Source organism: Lotus japonicus, chromosome 3 (assembly GCF_012489685.1).
Source record: "Lotus japonicus ecotype B-129 chromosome 3, LjGifu_v1.2".
NCBI classification, from domain to species: domain Eukaryota; kingdom Viridiplantae; phylum Streptophyta; class Magnoliopsida; order Fabales; family Fabaceae; genus Lotus; species Lotus japonicus.
The window spans coordinates 96,363,967-96,383,189 of NC_080043.1; the positions used below are offsets into that span (position 1 = coordinate 96,363,967).

The 19,223-nt window shown below is 33.9% G+C and overlaps 1 protein-coding gene across 1 annotated transcript; it reads right to left on the reverse strand.

The window, feature by feature from the left end:
- Positions 1–824: 824 nt before the first annotated feature.
- On the reverse strand, positions 825–15,525 carry LOC130747888 (protein transport protein SEC31 homolog B). The gene is made up of 22 exons (XM_057600943.1): positions 15,060–15,525; positions 13,956–14,007; positions 13,733–13,855; positions 13,496–13,592; positions 13,358–13,394; positions 13,160–13,265; positions 13,026–13,083; positions 11,845–11,942; positions 11,588–11,707; positions 10,983–11,025; positions 10,628–10,749; positions 10,417–10,544; positions 9,761–10,316; positions 9,551–9,643; positions 4,941–5,126; positions 4,627–4,840; positions 3,808–3,905; positions 3,534–3,707; positions 2,388–2,510; positions 2,053–2,305; positions 1,617–1,855; positions 825–1,301 (listed from the first exon to the last, which is right to left on the reverse strand). Exons 1-22 carry the CDS (start codon positions 15,374–15,376, stop codon positions 1,206–1,208), a joined length of 3,333 nt encoding a protein of 1,110 aa, XP_057456926.1. The 5' UTR covers positions 15,377–15,525; the 3' UTR covers positions 825–1,205.
- Positions 15,526–19,223: the final 3,698 nt, after the last annotated feature.

Genomic DNA, 19,223 nt, shown 5'->3' on the forward strand with positions numbered 1-19,223 from the left:
AATGACTCATCAAGAGAATCTTTACGAACTGGTTCTCAATACCTTACATGGCTTAATTTTCATATACACAATGAGTTATCCTTGTGCCATCCACAATTCAATTTACTCATCCTTCTAAATTTTCCAATATGTAGGATATAAAGCACAATACGCAAAACATTGTCTTATTTGAGGCGACAAGTTTTGGTAACTTAATTTTAAAATAAGTATGGTACTCCCTTTATCTTCAAATAATTTATAAACTACACCCTCTAAAACATCCCTCCAATCACTCTTAATTTTAATTTTTAATTTTTTACCACTTAAAACTTCACGAAGCTTATTTTCAAGTTTTTTAATGACAAGTTATCTTTAGAGGTGAGATTGACGAACCATCTATAAGTTCTACATTAGTCATATCATTAGACAGTGTAGGACTTAAAATCACAAAACGCTCCAACAATTTCATCAAGAGTAAGAGCTTGTGTCTTTATTTGGTGAATGGGAAAGAAAATCCCTGTAGCAGTCTAGAGATTTGCACCAATGAATTGAAATATAGTTATAGTGAAAACCCTCACATCAGATCCATAATCAACTGTTTTGCAATCACTGAGAAATCACTGACAATGTTATATTACCCTAACAAATCCTAAGATCATCTTAGGGCCCATGCCCCGTGAACTAGATAGCCATTTGGAACCACTGATCCTATATCACAAACACTCAAAACTTTGAAAAATTAAATGATGGAAGATTAACTAAACATTGATGCTACATTATTCAGCTGTTTAACAGTTAAATCAATACTTATATAACTAGTGTGTACAATAATCTTTAAAAAACAATAAAAGAAAAAGCATGAATCTATAACCAACATTAGAACACCCTGGGGGAGTGAGGAAAAAACCATCCAAAGTTTTTAGAGCAAACAAACAGACAAAAAACCGTTCACCATATTTAAAATATTGGCTCAAAAACAATCTGCTAAATTTTTCTGATAGTTTCCTCAACAGCTTTTAATAACAGTCAATGTGAAAGCTTCAGACAGTGCAAGAAATTGTAGAAGCCCATAAAATCAAAACCCTGCTGCACCAGCAATCCAGAGATGGCACTAGTCTTGTGTACATTGATCAAGACTATGAGAGGACCAGCAACCACTACTGCTAGTGCTAGACACTAATCACATGAAAATTTTCTAAAATCAGCAAAATGAAATATGTAACTTTTTAACTTAGTCTGACGCTCTGCCTAGTCTTGATCATCCGCTTCAGTGAACCTAGCCAGGACTGGCATTCGTCCCATTCAGTAGTGGTGAGAAGAACCTGCAACACAAAAGTTAAGCAGCAACATTGTGAGTCTGTGATAGGTACCAGCAATGAACAATAAGTAATACTGAATTTCATGAAAGAATGATATGAAAACTACACCAATTCCCTGGTATTCGAGAGACCAAAAATCTCCCTAATTTCCCTGATTACAATCTGACACACTCATCTTTTTCCTTTTCACTGGTATTTAAAGTCTATCACCTCTTACACTCAAATTATCCCCTAACTAACTAAAGGGTTGTTACTTATCAGTCTGGTGCATGTTATTGACCCAAGGAAAATATAAGAAATTGCAATTGCAAAACTTACCTGAATTTGTAGGGCGGTACCAAAATCGCCACTGTCTAACGACTGACAAAGCTGAAGGAGCTTATCAGCAGCATTTTTGGAGATGTCTCCACTGTTCAACTTCGCAAACAACCCGCCAATTCTCTTTGAGTTATCTTCTATTTCCCGCCTCTTGGCTGGGTTCGCACGTGAACCTCCGAGTGCTTCTGATGTCTCATTGAAAAGCCTTGTCAATGTTGACACAATAGGCTTTTGGTGCCCTGTCATAGTCAGATCAACAAAATCAACCGAAAGGAAATCAGATAAATGACTAACAGTGCAACAAATACAATGAGTGAAATGAAATGCAATATATCAAATGTTTCTGACACTTGTAAAAACGCCAGCAAATTTAAATACTATTTTCATTCAACGTAAAACTCTCAGATACAAATAAACAAATATGTATAGGAATTACCAGGTACTTTTGATGTATCAGCTGTTTGCACAGTAGGTGGTGGAGCTGCTGGTGCTGCAGCTGGTTGCACAGGCTGTGCTTGAGGGGGACTGGGAGGTTGCATTGGTCTTTGAACACCACCAGAACTGGAGATAGGCATGAATCCCATCGGATTTGGGGTAGGTGCCACAACTTGTGATAAGTTCTGGACTTGACCCAAGTTCATTTGTGTAGGAGCAAGGGGTGCCGACTGGTATGGATGATTGGTGGTTGTCTGGAATACACAGTCATCTTGTAAACTACAAGTAGTCACAAATACTTGATAATATCGAAATTGAAATTGAAGATAAACTGACATTATACAATTGAGAACCCAATGTGGGCTGCTGATATTTTTCCACATTTTGTAGCATAGGGGGAGTTTGAGGATCAAAAGTTGTCAAAGGTGGTGGTTGTACAGCAGTATTTGAGAAGTTCAGCTACAAGAAAGAGAGAAGTACATATTATAAGCAATAGAAACAAACAATCAATAATTTATTTGACTATAAAATTAACTCAAACATATAAGCCATTAGGCATAGATCATATTGGTGACATGACTGTTACAGAAGAATTTAAAAAATAAAACTAAAACATAAAAATCTAATACAAGGACTTGCAACTAAAGCCCATTTAAGGGAAAATAAAGGAATTTCCCATCTTTTTGCCAACTAGCAACAAGAAAAATAAAGGAAAAATAAACCATATTGCAATTGTATCGATGTGTCATTGCAGAGTTGAAATTTCAAAAAAATATTTGTTTAGTTGCAATTAAAAATACACTTTTTGTATCTCAATGATATGTTGTACCTACATCACAAAACAAACTTTTTTGTCCTTCAAAATCAACCATTCAGATTCAAAATTCACACACTAATATTTGCTGTCTTGGCGCATTTCAGAGGTCAGCAATAAATTGACTAAGGATAAGAGTGCATCAGATGATATTTGCCTCAGCAGTCAGCTCACACTCTATTTCATATGTTTTATCACTTTTATGACCTGTACTCAAATGTAATTTAGTGATGAACAGTATGTAGGCTAAAATTCTGTTTTCCGGAAAAACTAAAGGTCCTAACTGCTAACTCCATAGAACCCATTGGCCAGTGAGCAAAAACTCTATACGTTATCCACATATAAAAACTATTCCTTTTTAAATGACTAACATAGGCCCAGTTTGGAAGAGCTTATTTGAGCTTATCTGACAGCATAAACTCTTATGTCAGTGTTTGGGAGAGCTTATGCAAACAGCTTATAGCCTGCCATAAGCTATTTTCAGCTTATTTTCATAAGCTACTCAGGATAGCTTATGAAAAACAGCTTATGCTTATATACAACTTATTTTTAATTTATTTCAATAAATTTTTAAAAATAGCTTATGAATAAGTGCTTATGTCATAAGCGCTTATGACCATAAGCGCTTAATTAAGCTGTTTTTCCAAACGAGGCCATAGTATGATTACCTGGGGAGCTTGGGGAACCTGAGTAGTTTGCGGTGGAACAAACAAATTAGGCTGTTGGGGTTGCTGCTGTGGAGTAGGAGCACCATATCCTCCTCCATGATAAAATGGCTGCTGATAGCTTCCAGGATATTGAACTCCAGAAACACCATGCTGGACTCCGGCAGATGCTGAATCCTGAACAACATTCAAAGGTATAGTAGATTCAAACTGATACAAGATAATATGTTTTGCACAGACAACAAAAAGGCCAAGGAACAAAGTTTAAAGCAATTACCTGGTAGTAATTTATATTGTGATTGGAATTATCAGCACCATAAACGGACCCACTGTGTGATTGAGAATTTTCGAAACCAGTAGGTTTTATGTCCTTCTCTGCAACCACAAGTTGAAAAGGGGGAAAAGTGAAGATATAAGTGTACGTAAGGCTTCAACTATTGAGCAAAAAAAAGAAACAACAGACCTCTGAAGTCATAACTCATAACAATATAATAATTAATTTAAGGGAAAAAATGTGAAAATAGATCTTTCAAATGAAGAACCCACACCATCAAAATAATTATGTTACTTTATCAATGAAGAAATAGCTGAAATGAACTGCAGTCTACAACGCATATGTGATTTACATGGAATAGTTCTTAATTAAAATAAGAAATTTCCCAAAATGGATTTCTCAGTAAAGATATTCAGTTTATGAGCAATTAACCAAGCCACTAGCTATGAAGATGGTTCAAAGAGTGATTAATAAGTAATCACTTGAGCGGTGAACTCTTCCTAAATATTTTGACTAAGAATTCATTTTCAGCTTTTTTGTAGTATTTGCTATTATCTCCACAATAAAAAAGGAAAATAGTTAGGAGTATAAGTTATACAATGTAATACTAGAAAACATAGAACTAACTAACTAAGCACTAAATTTTTAACCATAAGATACAACTATGATATACTAAGTAAGATTCTTCACTGCCCTGTTATAATGATAATGTTATTCCACTAACAAAATGAAAATTCTAGTAGTTGAAGTGATTAATCATCAGCAAAAATTGCCATGTGAAGGATCACTTGTTAATGATCAGCATCCAATGAAAAAATTTACCAGGTTCTATAGAACGGGAAATTCGGTCCTTTAAAATTTCAAGTTCTGGCGACAGTTCTTCAGAACCCAAAAGTTTTAAATACTCCATTGCTGTAGTTAACAGCCCTTGACTTGCTAAAATTTCAGCATATTTCTCAACAAGCTTGCACAGAGAAGCACTGAATCGCTTCTGCCCAGTTGCCAAGGCAAGAACAATAGTCTTTTCCATCAAATCCTAACAGAACATAATTTTGTAAATTGTCAGGCTGCAATATAGGTAAGTGCAAATTTTATATTAACATAATTACTAGTTAAAACAAGAGTATCAATCTTACCTGAAGAAGGTCAACATAGGATTTCCCATCATGCTCATTTGACAAGCTCCTTGACCAAATTTCAACTGCTTTATCAATATTTCCAGCACATATATAACAAAGAGTTGCAGCTAGTGTGTTGCCAGCCCCAATGAGTTTTGAGGCAAGTGTATCACAAAGCATTGTCCATTCATCTCTCTGAGCAAACTGTCAATGCATGATAACAAGAATAATATGATGTTTTATAATAGTCCAAACACTGAAATTAAGTCTAATGCGGAGTTTCTAATTTATAATATCAGAGAAATTTTATTCTCAAAACTTTATCCTGTCAAATAACCACTTAATCCCAAAAGCTTAAGCTGTTGGGTAAGGGCCACTTTAATGGTTTTATATTATACTCTAACACGCCCCCTCACGCAAGAGCCCTTTGGGCTTGAAGCGTGGATAAATGCACAGGCCCACCTACCATGTGCTTAATTAAATTCCACTTTTTAATTAGAAAGTGAGGGGAGCAAGGATCGAACTCTAGACCTTTCGGTCATAGAGGCTCTGATACCATGTCAGAGTAACCGCTTATCCCAAAAGCTTAAGCTGTTGGGTAAGGATCACTTATCCAATCACAAACCATGATAAAAGATCAAAACTATCCACCTATTGCGTCATGGTATCAGATTACCTAACTGCAATACAACAATTACTAGCTAACAGTATGGAGACAAAAGAAGTAAAAATTATAAAGCTGCTGATCAAAGGGAATTGACTCGGTGCTTGTTTGGTTTATAGTTTTGTTCCCTAAAATAACATAGCGCAGCACTAGAATGAGACATTGAACACTGTGTCTTGTTTGGTAAATTGCTCTGTTAGAAAAACTGAGGTTTGGACCCTCCAAACACACAACTTTGGTCACAGTAGGTGAGGCTCCCCTTTTCGGTTTCAAAATTGTCAGCTGAGGGTGAAAATCACAATAGGTCTGGTTTGAATACAAAATTTAAATTATTTTGTTATAATAGGTAAAGGGCTACAATATACCTGGTGCAAATTATTAGAACATGCCCAGTGCAAATTACAATTTGTGGTAACCAGTACTAAATTTAATTTTAAGAAAAATTATTATCAAATTATTGAAAATAGAATAAAAATAAATAAAAATGTTAAAAAAAGTAAATGAATTTTATTAAATTATTTAATAAATTCATTATTAAATTTAATACATTTATCCTACTCATTTTATCATCTAAAAATAGAAAATAAAAGAAACACATTATAAAAGACTTTCAAGATGTAATTATAAAAAACATGACCAGATTTAAGCGAAAATAACCTAGTGTAAAATAAAGGAGAGCACGTGAGTCTAAATGCTAGTAAAAACTTCATGAAGGACTGTAGAATTCCCTTTCAAATAATTCACCTCTTACCCAAACACACTAAAATGGTGTCAGTACTTAAAAAAAAAAAATTAGAAACAAATTTAGAACAGCAGCAAAGACCAGATCCATTTGTTTTGAAGGTTAATAGAATTAAGATAGGCAAACTTAAGTTTGGTAGAATCAAGTTTGAGAGAATGATTTTTTTAGATAGTATTGTAAAAGTAAGTTCTAAAAGTGGTTTTTGTTTGAATGGTAAGATAGCATTACTTTTGACGTGTAGATATAAATATATTTCGTGGGTCTCGCACTTAGAAGAAGAAAAAAATCCTTATACATAAGTTTAGTCACGTGTAAAATTACTAGTAAACAACAGAAAAAAACTACCCAAACACAAGTTAATTTAAATAAAATTAATTATAACACTTGAATTTGATAAAATAATTATTGTGTATTTCATTCATAATACTTGACTAGACTACAATATATATAGACTAACAAAGAGATTAAAACAAACTAAATCTATCTAAACCTATCTCTATTTAAATAGATATCATCTCTATTTAAATAGATACTAATCTAAAATAGATAAACAAATCTTAACTATATCTCCATGAGATAAGACTCATAATAAACTAAATCTTAACAGATATTCAACACTCCCCCTCAAGCTAAAACTTACTTAGCTTTAAGCTTGTAACAAAATCTAACCCAAGAAGAAAATTATCTTAATAGATATCCCTTAATAATGACAGTCTTGGCGAATCTCTGAATTGAATAACCTTTCAAACTTCTAGTAAATCCATGGCGGCAAAAGACAACTTCTTATACTTGAAATTGAATAACCTTTCGAACTTCTGCTAAATCCATGGGCAGGCAAAAGACAACTTCTCATACTTGATCTGGCTGAAATTGATGCAAGACAAAAACCAATTCTTCTGGAGTGTCGTAGGGTAGCTGAGCCAGCAAACAAGGGCGAAAAACCAGCAACAATACGCCCGAAACAAAACAAGGCTGAAGCAACAACTCACCAACAACAACCACACAGAAATAAAACATACTTGAGGTCGATCGATTGATGGCTTCTAAGACAAACAATGGTGTCAACTTTGACACAGACAACTCTCAAACATTAGAGAGTGGGCCAGCGCAACTCGCAGCTGAAGCCCTAAAACCAAAACCAATAACTCTCAACTAGAGAGTGGGTCAGCGCAACTCGCAGCTGAAGCCCTAAAACCAGAAAACCAAACAATCGAGACAAAACAAACGAAGGTGACATTGTCACCTTCAAAACCAAATTGCATAAAGTCAGCCAAGATCAATATAATAAGAGCATCTCGAGCAATGAGACGCAAACAACAACTCAAGTCTCAAAAACCAATGTGGAACCTGAGCATCAAAACAGAGTTAAAACTCTAAACCAAACCAAACTTGGCCTACAATGAGAGATGGCACAACACACGTCAAAACAGAGGATCCTTAAAACCAAACCTGGCTGATACACAAAGAGGACCAGCGAGAACAAAGCAGCGGAGAGAGCGGCGCAACCTGGCTGATACACAAAGAGGACCAGCGAAAACAAAGCAGCGGAGATAGCGGCACCAGCGAGAACAAAGCAGCGGAGAGAGCGGCGCAACCTGGCTGATACACAAAGAGGACCAGCGAAAACAAAGCAGCGGAGATAGCGGCGCGTGGACTTCACACGCAGAGAGATGGGAGGCGCGTGGCTTGGAATCCGGCGGCGGTGGCTGACTGTAGTCTCTAAGATATTTAACAATATCTAACACTTCCCCTCAAGCTAGATCATATATATCATATGCATAGCTTGTAACAAATAGTATTAACTCGAGAAGCCGCTGCTGCCGGAGAGAGAAATTCACACAACACTTCCCCTCAAGCTAGAGCATATATATCATATGCATAGCTTGTAACAAATATAATTAACTCGAGAAATCGCTGCTGCCGGAGAGAGAAATTCACACACAAACGGAGCACACAATGCAATGCGGTAATCAGAAATTGTAGAGACTTGAAATCGCCCTTCACCGCTTACTCTGTGTGAATACTTCACATGAATTATGAAAAACTGATTTCGAGAAATCACCACAGATGTAAGGATCTTTTTGTGGTTTCCACACCGAAAATTCAGCATCTGAAATCACACATTCCAACCCAACAAACAAGGACAACAACCAGAGGCTCAAATAAGAGCAGAAAAATACCACCAAGCAAGACGAACAAACGTACAAGAGCAAGAGGCTCCAAGAACATAAATCCATATAATCTCTGATTGCAGTAATCAGAGTGCAGAAACAGAAATCTGAGACGCAGCTTCTTTCAATTCCAAAGCCACACATGCTTTAAATATATCTTCAATGGCTTTACTCATGTAGGGCCGGAGGAAATTTGATTCTTCTAGATCTTGAAAAAACGTTAGTAACCTTAACTCCATACATGGTGCTGCATATCATTGCGGCAACTTCATCAAGGGAATAACTAGAATATTTTCCTTCTCCAACTTTTTCTTCAATTTTATTTGCAGAAGTAACAAAAGAGATAACCTGAAATCACACAATAAAGAGCAAGGGGCTCCAAAAACATCTAACAATACTCTGAATCTAGGCAAAATCGAAAACGGCGGTGAAACAGACCAAATCACCGTGACTGTGGCTGACAAGAACGCAAGAACCAAGAGAACATGGCGAACCTTTCTGTGGAAGCAGCGTCACGAACGACGGCTGGGAAGGCAGCACGTGGAAGGACGTTGATTTGATAGTGGTTGAACATTACTAGGGTTCCAAGACAAAGGGGACCATAATTAGAAAGAAACGAGGCCGTAAGAAAACGGCTAGAACTAACAAGCGGAAGCAAAGTACGAAAAATAAATCCAAGAGATTTGGAAAGTCACCATGAGGGGGCTCACGGGGGAGGAGCCCCCTCACAGCGGTAGGATCGAAACTCGCTCTGATACCAACTTGAATTTGATAAAATAATTATTGTGTATTTCATTCATAATACTTGACTAGACTACAATATATAGAGACTAACAAAGAGATTAAAACAAACTAAATCTATCTAAACCTATCTCTATTTAAATAGATATCATCTCTATTTAAATAGATACTAATCTAAAATAGATAAACAAATCTTAACTATATCTCCATGAGATAAGACTCATAATAAACTAAATCTTAACAGATATTCAACAATAACATCCATACGTAATTATTCTCAACTGAAGCGGTAAACCAAATGAGCACTTACACTGCAAAGAAGAGCAAGGGTTTCTTTCCAGAACTTTACAGGCCTAGTGTTCACAAGGCTCAAGAGATCATTGCTCACCATAGCTGACACAATCTGAAAATGGAATTACCAACAAATGAATGGGAATTACAAAAATCAAATATCTGGTGGGAATTGAACAGAATGTCAGACATGAAAGTTAATATATTGTATGATGGAATTATTAGCTACCTTTAAATAAGGTGATCGGATCATCTTAAGGTATTGATCACGTGTACTTTCCCACAAGGAGGCATTGCCAACATGAGCAATTACTAAAGCATCGGCCCATTTATTTGCAGATATGCATTGTGTAACGGCCCCCTTGTAATCCCCAACAACTAAAGCACGCTGAACACTGTCATCAAATGAGGGATCACCACTCTCTTCCACTTCCAAGTCATCTTGAATTTTCTCTGAACCATTGGCAGTATCCGCCACAACAAAGTTGCCAACAGAAGTAGATAAAGGTGTATCAGCTTTAGGACTGGGAAGATTGTTAAAGAAATCCTCCCCATTATCAGTAGAGAAAATAGCGGTTTCAGTAGTAGGTACATGTCCCGCGTTATTAACAGCAGTGTCCTCAAGTCCAAGAGCATTTACTTCTTGGGAGAGATCCTCATTAATTGTGTCTTTTGCTTCGATAGGTACATCAAAACCAAGGTGTGTAAGAAGTTTTGTTCGTGCAGTCCCATCATCTTCGAACATAACCTTCAAAAAGCCCCATGTTTCCTTTTCCTCCTCAGATCTGTCACAACCGTAAAAAGCAATTAGCATGCACGAGTCATAGGTTAGGCATCAAAATCAAACTTCATGAGATAATGTTGCATTTCACAGTTAGAACTTACTCTGATTCCTCAGTTTTTTTATCACATAAAACCCTCAATAAAGACCTTTCCCCATTTTGTATAGCAGCTTCAAATTCAGATGAACGACTCACTAGACTATTTTCAGTGACCATATTATGCACATAGACCTGGAAAATTACACATAAGATATATTCAACTGAAAGTTAAAGAACTAAGTCAAACAAATATAATTGAACTATTAAAACCTTACCTCTGAAGTCCCAGCAGGAGAACCAGCAGAAGATGCATTGGGATGAAACGATACAAGTTTGCCTCCAAAGGCAAAAGACACACCAGCAGGACGTTTATACCATTTTGGAGCTCTCAATGATACTGCACAGAAAGGACATTTCTTTGAGATTGCCAAAACCTTGAATACCAAGGTGTGGGAACAGAAAACCTTAACTAACCCTCCTCACCCAATAAAACAAACCCACACATGCACCCCCAAAAAATGCTTATAAAGAAAAGCTACATAGACTTAGTGTTTGAGAATGGAACATACAGATGATATATGAGAAAAGAATAGCTAGAAATTCATTTGATAAAAAATATCAATGCATCACCTGCACTAAAATCATTTTCCCCAGCACCAGATTGACGGCAACCCTGCAGACAATTACATCACATATGTTACCATTTGTAATATGGCCAGTCAAGAGATCTTTAGGAAGAGAATTTGGAAGGCACATTATGCCTAAAAACAAAAAGGAGACTAGAAACAGGCATAATTCACTCTACGTGCTTACATCTTTTATGCCTTAACTTCTTAGTCTGTTGAAAGGACAAAAATGGAAGTCTAATCTGTTATGAAAACTTAAAGGATTTATGGAACACTAAAGTGGATGTCCAATCTGTTGTAAGAAGTCAAGAATTGAAGGGGGAAAATAGAAGAAAAACAAAAACTTGTACCATATGGAATTTATAAAATTGGTGATGTTAACTGTTAAGGTACTTCTTCAGCACTTAATGATCTCTGTTAAATTTGTGACCGGCAGTAATAGCGTAAATAAATTCAGCCGTAACCAATCTAGTATTTCATTTCCAAGTCACTTCATCACATCATTCCTAGATAATTGCTGTCAAAATGAACTTCTTTCACGTTAAAGCATCCTTCCACATGCTGGCAAATCAAAATAAAGTCTCACCCTACAAAAATAAACGTATGTACCTTAATATTGTATATGCCAATTTTTCCATCAAAGGAAGAAGCCGATATCACTCCAGGTATCTTAGAATACCAATGCAAATCAAAGTTCCAGTTGGTCCCAGCCGGCAACTCATAGGCAATCTGCGTCCCACCCCACCAAAAAATAGAAAAACTGTCACTAATGAACAAAACTCTTTAAATGAAAGAGAAAACCAATTGGGAAATTGTGAAATGTGTCAAAAAGAATACAAAAGTAGTAAAAGAAGACCAAAAGTCACCTCTCCAGAAATAGTGTCCCAGCATATAGTTCGGCTATCTTTGCCACAGGTAAGCAAATAAGAGCTATCATTGGGACACCATGACATTGCTATTACACCTATTATAGGAGATTCAAGCAACATACTCAAGTCAAACATAAAACGGTCATTGAGACTATGTAGCTTTAAAGTGATATATAAAAGAACAGTAAAATTATAATTCAGACAACCTAGAAATCATAGACAAACACACTACCATCCAATCATATTATTTTAGGAACATTCAATAATCTCACAGTATCTTAATAGCTAATACTAGACCAGAAGGCAAGAGAAATAAAATACAGCATGAAAGGAGGAGCACACCATATATGAAATAGATATAAATAAATGACCATGATGTTCATTGTCAACATAAGATAGTGCTTATGAGAACTATCTTAATCACTGTCCCTTCTCATGTATAAATCACACGAATCTTCATCTAGAGATTTCCAACCATCAAAATTTTAACTATTTCTAGCTCATCTTTTCAACGTCTTCAAGATAGTAGCTGTATAAATGCAGACATATTCTTTTGTTAGGCACTTCACAGATACTCAAGATACTCCAAGTTACATTTTGTAATCTTTAACTTTTAGTTTTTATAAAAAATTATGCAAATACAATTATACAAAAGGAAAATACTAAAGTAATTAAACAAATTATGGTATTTTATTAAGTGATGCAAAAGTTTAACATCAATCCATTTTCTTTAATTTAAGCTTTGTGCTTTTATACTATTTTTAAATGATTTACCATAGTCGTGCCATGTCATGTCCTATAATTTTTAAAATCTGCTAACCATGTATCTTACCCAAGTCTTGTGTCGAATCAGTGTTTTCCTAGCACTATCTTTATCAACCTCCCTTCTCAAATACAACTCACAAATTATTACACCAAGAGATTTACAATCATCAAAATTTTAATTGTTTCTTGCTAATTTGTTTTCCACATGCCTTTTCTTTTTCAGTGGGAATAAAAACAATATAAACCAAAAAAAGAAGGTAAATTGATAATGACAACTGGGCGGACAAAGAGACAACAACAACAACAACAACAAAAGCCTTAGCTCACTAAGTGAGGTCGGCTATATGGATCACACTAGGCGGACAAAGAGAGCTTACAATAAAAATTATGAACAAATATATTGGTCTCATTACCTCTAGTGTGTCCCACAAACTCCTTTATCGGTGTTATTATATTCCTCATATCCCAAAGCTGCATTAATGTACTCACATAAGGTCAATACATACTACATTCAAATAAACAAACAAGTATTCTACAATGGATATACCCTTAAAGAGGGCGAGCCATCTTCATCAGATGCAACTACAAGTTGTGTAGCAATATCAGGATTCCATTGCAAAACTGAGCACCGCCTTCTAACTGAATCTGCAAAGCTGTAGTTCACATAGGATATATAAGGTTACAATGAGTTTTTTTACAATACAAAACCAGACACTAAAAAAAAGCTAAAACATGATCAAGTTACCTTATCACTGGTTTTTGCTTCTTTAGGTCCCAGACCACTGGAAAATAAAATAAAAAATAAAAAATAAATTATAGCATTCTACCAAGCAATTCAACATTGAGAACAAAATATAAAACGTAGAATTTAATCCTTCCTCACCAGTGGTCCCATTATATGAAGTAGATGCTAATATGTGTTGCACTTTGCTATTCCAAGATAAAAATGAAATTTCCCCTTGGGAAGCAGAGCCACTACCCTGCATAATGATCAAATACACTAAAATGAGTAAATTTATTAAATTATAAAGCCAGATGTTTGAAGACTAAGAACATATTAAACCATCAAAAGGTATTAAATAGACACACACTATTAAGTCTCAAAGGAAAATTCTCTAACCTTCAGTGGTGGAAAATGTGTAGGCTCTGAAGGATTGGCCAAATCCCATATGCAAATTTCACCATCCTCAGCACCAGATGCAAGAAGGTTAGGTGCAATGGTATTGAACTCAAGACCACGAACCTGAAATATAAACATAGGATTTCACAAGCAATAATATGTATGCCAGAGAATAAAGACCGATTAAAACTGACATATTGGCCTATAAAAGCAGAGAACTTACAGGTCCTTTATGCCTTACAAGGTGACCGACAAGGGCACTTTCATTTTCTGACCTGAAAAAATGTATGAAAAAAATAAACCAATTGAAAAGTCAGAAAGAAGGTTGTATATAACACTAAAATCGCAACTTAATCAATCAAACCGTGAACCCAAATATCCAGAATTACTAAACATTTTTCCAATAACTTCAACCAAATAAATACTAAGTATTTTATCAATAACTTCAAGCAAACCAAAGAAAAACTTAAAGCTTGCAATAGTGCTTGATTTGCTTACACGAATTGCAACTACCACCTTTCTCTGTTAGACTAGATATATATGAATGTCAATATAAGGTCATCCTTCACTTGCATCATTTCAACAGACAAAATACCCTCACCCATCTAATTGTTCAAACTAGAAAATTTGAAAGGCAAAAGTGTTTTACAGCTCTCGATGGCATGCATGGCAACGAATTCAGAATAAAATTGGAGGAATTCTGCACACAAGGGTGCAAGTTTCATGACACAATCATTGTAACATATTTTTATCATGAAAACTCTATCTCTTTTTCTTACCCGGAGAGACCTCTACATACACTCACTTAAGGGGAGGGTAACACACAGTGCTGCACAATCTGAACACTTGAGAACGATAATGAACATTGATCCACTAGACAAGATTACCAAATGTTTAGGAGGATCACCGCGAGCAGCAACAAAATACATTCATATGGACCAAAATTTCTAGCTCAAAACCTTATAGCATTATGCACAACATTGAAATTGAATTAAACGAAAAAAGAAAAGAAAACAATTCAGCAATTCAAACTTGAAATCGATGTGCGTAAAGATCAGATTATCCGATAAACATTGCTGCTACTCATTACACCCAAACCACTAATGAATAATCATATCTCCGATCCGCGAATGTAAAAAACGAAAAATGCAATGTTAATCATTTCAAATTCACAATCCGTTAATACTATCCAATCCATTCAACCAAATCCCCAATTCTGCAATCTAACACCCTAATCCCAGATACTCAAATCTGCACGAACACACGTCAATTCACAAACCAAAACAAAACCAATCACAACAACAGAAACAGGTGCGAATTGAATTACCTGATTAGAGAAAGAGGATTCCAAATGTCGATATTCCCATCGACCAATCCACCAGCAACGAGACCGAGAGAGAAGCCATCAGAGCCAGAACCGCCCTTCCCCCACGAGAGACGATTGAAGCGGTCAGAGCTCGGGTACTCAGCGACGAGAGGCAGTTCGGGATCATCAGACTGGAAATCAAGCTTAAATATCTCAAGATTCGCGGACGAGCTGAATGACAGATCGACGGCGCCGGCCATGGTGCCTGCGGCCAAGTAAGGCGCGTCGGGCGCAAGCGCCACCGACGCCGATCGATTAACCCCTTTGATGCACGCCATTGGAAACCTAATATGGATCTAGACGAATCGGAACGTTTGGATCTGATCTGTGAAATACGAGAGTGTGAAGAACCACTCTCTCTCACTTTCTCTCTCTCTTTTTTCTCTCCGTTTTTCTTTTTCTCTCGAAATTTATTAATTTTGCGTTGTTTGTTGTTGTTCTAAGTTTATGGTTATTGAAGAATTGAAGAATTGGGCTTCATCGCAACGTGGAACCGATGAAGCAGGTTTTGTAGAGAGGAAGCATGGGAGTACACGTTGCACTGGATTATTAACTCCAATGCTTACTGTCACACAATCCAATTACATTTCGACACGTCAGGTATAAGTGTTTTCAACGCTGGTTTATGACGTGTATATAATATATTGCTTATAAAAAAAATATAAAATATATATTATAAGAGGTACATTTGGTGATCATGATAGAATATGAATAAAATAAAGATAAGACAGGTGGATAAGGGTAAAATAAGATATATGTTTATCATATGTTTAAGGCGGTTTAGGTAATGGTATGATAAGATATAAATAATGAGAAATAAATTAAATTTCCTTTTGAATGAAAAGTATATAATATTTTTTTCTGTCAAAATAGAGAAAAGTATATAATGTTTTTTAAATTTTAATTTTTTTAAAAACAATTAATTTACATTTTCCATTTTTAAAAAAGTAATTAAAATTATGTAATAAACAAATTTACATTAAATTTAATTTTTATTAATTTTTTTCTTAAGTTAAAATCAATCAATATCATCAATCAATATCAATCAATATCAATATCAATATCAATCAATATCAATATCAATATCATTCAATATATATTAGAAAAGAAGAACTCTCATCAGGCTGATTTAGTGACGTGTCATTCTCACATTAATTCTTAGTGACGTGTCATTCTCACGTTAATTCTCATAAAAAAAATTCACGTGTCATTCTCACGTTAATTCTCATAAAAAAATACATTTTAAAATTTTAGAATTGATTAGGATTTATGTTGTTTGTTTCTTGATTTTATCTTCATTTATTTTTAGAGTGTTAATTAATTTTAATGATGAACATGATTTTGTATAAAAAAAACTTCTCATCTCTTAAATTATAGTAATTTCAGATAAAATATTTTTTTTAGATATAGATAATAGATGAACATGATTTTGTATCAAATAAACTTCTCATCTCTTTAATTATAGTAATTTAAGATAAAAATATTTTTTTAGATATAGATAATAGATGAACATGATTTTGTATCAAAATAAACTTCTCATCTCTTTAATTATAGTAATTTAAGATAAAATATTTTTTTTAGATATAGATAATAGATGAACATGATTTTGTATCAAAATAAACTTCTCATCTCTTTAATTATAGTAATTTAAGATAAAATCTTTTAAATTAACCATGAATTTTTAATTTTTTTATTATGATGCTATAAATTGTGTACATATAATTTAATTATAGTAATTTAAGACAAATATTTTATAGATTGATCACGATATCAATTTTTTTATAAGAGTGTTATAAATTGTGTCAAGAACAAAAGTGTGCAATACAAAGTGTGAGGAAAAAAAAACGGGTCATACCAAAAGAAGGAAAAAAAATTTAGGTGTTTATCTTCTATTGAGTAAATTTTTTCAACAGATGACCCTGTATCACCCTATTTAATTTCTTATCCTATTTAATACATGATTGTATATATTTTTTTCTCTCATAACATGAAGAACAAATTCTCTTCGTTGCTCATCTTTTCTCATTAACATGCAATGACCAAAGGTCTGTTCCTTATATACCTTCATCTTGACAATTGACATTTCTTTTCTTCTTTTTTCTAATGCACACTGTTGTATATCTATTTTTTCATCAATCTTCTTTAAAAATGTCTTTGGTTCAAAGGTTTGTTATTTCTGATCTTATACCATATGCAACGATACAGTTAGAGTTGTTTTGTTTTATTCACTAACAGTGTTTTTTACTTTTTTCTGTTGCAATTATATAATATGACTATTTAAATTCTTTTTATTGTATATCCAGATTCACTTTTTTTGTGGAAGAAACACAAGAATTTTAATTTTCATCAATTAAAATTAGTTTTTGCATAAAACAAGAATGAATACTATAGGATAAGGAAATTGTAACCAATGATAGGTATTCGTTTTTTGGGTGTTTTAAACCAAACACCCAACAACTTGAAGAAAAAAATGGTACATGAATGACCTCAATCATGCATGACTGTTCAAATTGAAAAATAGTTTACTTTAATTAAATGTCTAATTCATAATTTTATATTCTCCCATTTATACTTTTAGAGTTTAAGTAAGATATAGGAGTAATATTTTTCCTACAAATAATTTGAATGATTAAAAATGACAAATATTTCCTACCAAAAAATTGATCACATTTAATAGGTAATTGGAAAATAACCTAAAGTTTTAATAGAACCTGAAACACAAGGAATGAAATAAATGAAATATTTTACAACATTTTATTAGTTTTATATTATATGTTTTATTTATTAATTTTTTTCTTGCAAAAATTAGATTTGTTTATATAAAACACTATTACTAATAATTGTTAAAATTGTACTTCTACGTTGCACTTCTTAATTCTCACGTTGCAATTAAGATAACCCGTTTTTTCATTGTTCTGCAACCTTTCTCAAGCCTCAATAGTATATATTATATAGGTACAATTTTGTTGGGCCTATGACACTTGCTTTTATGGTCTAACCCATTACACGACCCTGGGCGATGGCGAAGGGTGGTGATGGTGGTGAGTGGTGGTGATTATGAGAGTAGAGTTGGTGGTGGTGGTGGTGGCGATGTCAGTAATGACGGCGGTGGCAGTAGGGTGGTGGTAGTTGTGACAAGTTGTTTATACGACATAATCTTATTCATTTTAATATATAAGAGTAGAATGATGTATTGTACCAAACTAACCCTTATTATCATGATTTTAAATGTTAATATCTCATGTACAATCTTCATCCAAAAGATTTTTTTTGATTAACATTAGCATCTTAGCTTTTTAAATAATGTGTGTTTATGTTTGCGCTTATGGGGCCTAACAAGATAGGGACTCCATGGTCACTTTACAATATATATATCAACTCTAATAGTAGTTATTTTGGACATGTGTCTTTCAAATTCATACTAATGTGCTGAAAAGTAATTTAAGATTTAAAATCTGAAAATATTAAAAAAATTATAGAACAAGGCCGCCTTTTATTTTGTCAATAGAACATAACTATCAATTTCTACAGGGCTTTACCTATTTATATTCATCATCTCTTGATTAATCTTGCGGTGATATTCTGGGTGATAAAATTATTTAGCAAAGTGTTAATAATGTAGTCAATTCATAAGTAAAAAAAATGTCCGTAAAAAATAACTATAAAAAATATTGTCATCAATTATGATTATGATTTAACTTATTTTGATTATGACCTAAATTTATTTGTGCTAAAAAATTAGAGTTACGAGATCTCACAGGGAGGAACATTTTACATGAAAAATGAAAATTCGTATGAGTTTAAAAAAATTAAAAATTCATTTTTCTATATAAGTGTATTTTTAATAATTTAAACAATAATTATATATTTATGTATTATTACATTTCTAAAACACAAAAGCTATATGCACCACGAGTATACATCTTCACAAACAAAATTCAGTACATATGCAAAACTTAAAGCTTTTGGCTTATTAACTTATGTGTTTTTCAAAATCATTATATTAGTTAATTCAATGTATGCTTACAAAACACTAAAATTGAGTGTTTGAATTTGTGCTCTTTAAATATCTACATTTTTATTATGATTGTTCTTACATTTTTAACATTTTAAATATTTTATAAT

Coding starts and splice junctions, on each gene's coding strand:
- LOC130747888 (XM_057600943.1), bottom strand. CDS start 15,376: ATGGCGTGCATCAAAGGGGTTAATCGATCGGCGTCGGTGGCGCTTGCG. Junction 11,943..13,025: donor GTTTGTGGGACACACTAGAG/GTAATGAGACCA, acceptor CTCCTATAATAG/GTGTAATAGCAATGTCATGG. Junction 10,317..10,416: donor AAAAAAACTGAGGAATCAGA/GTAAGTTCTAAC, acceptor CGGTTGTGACAG/ATCTGAGGAGGAAAAGGAAA.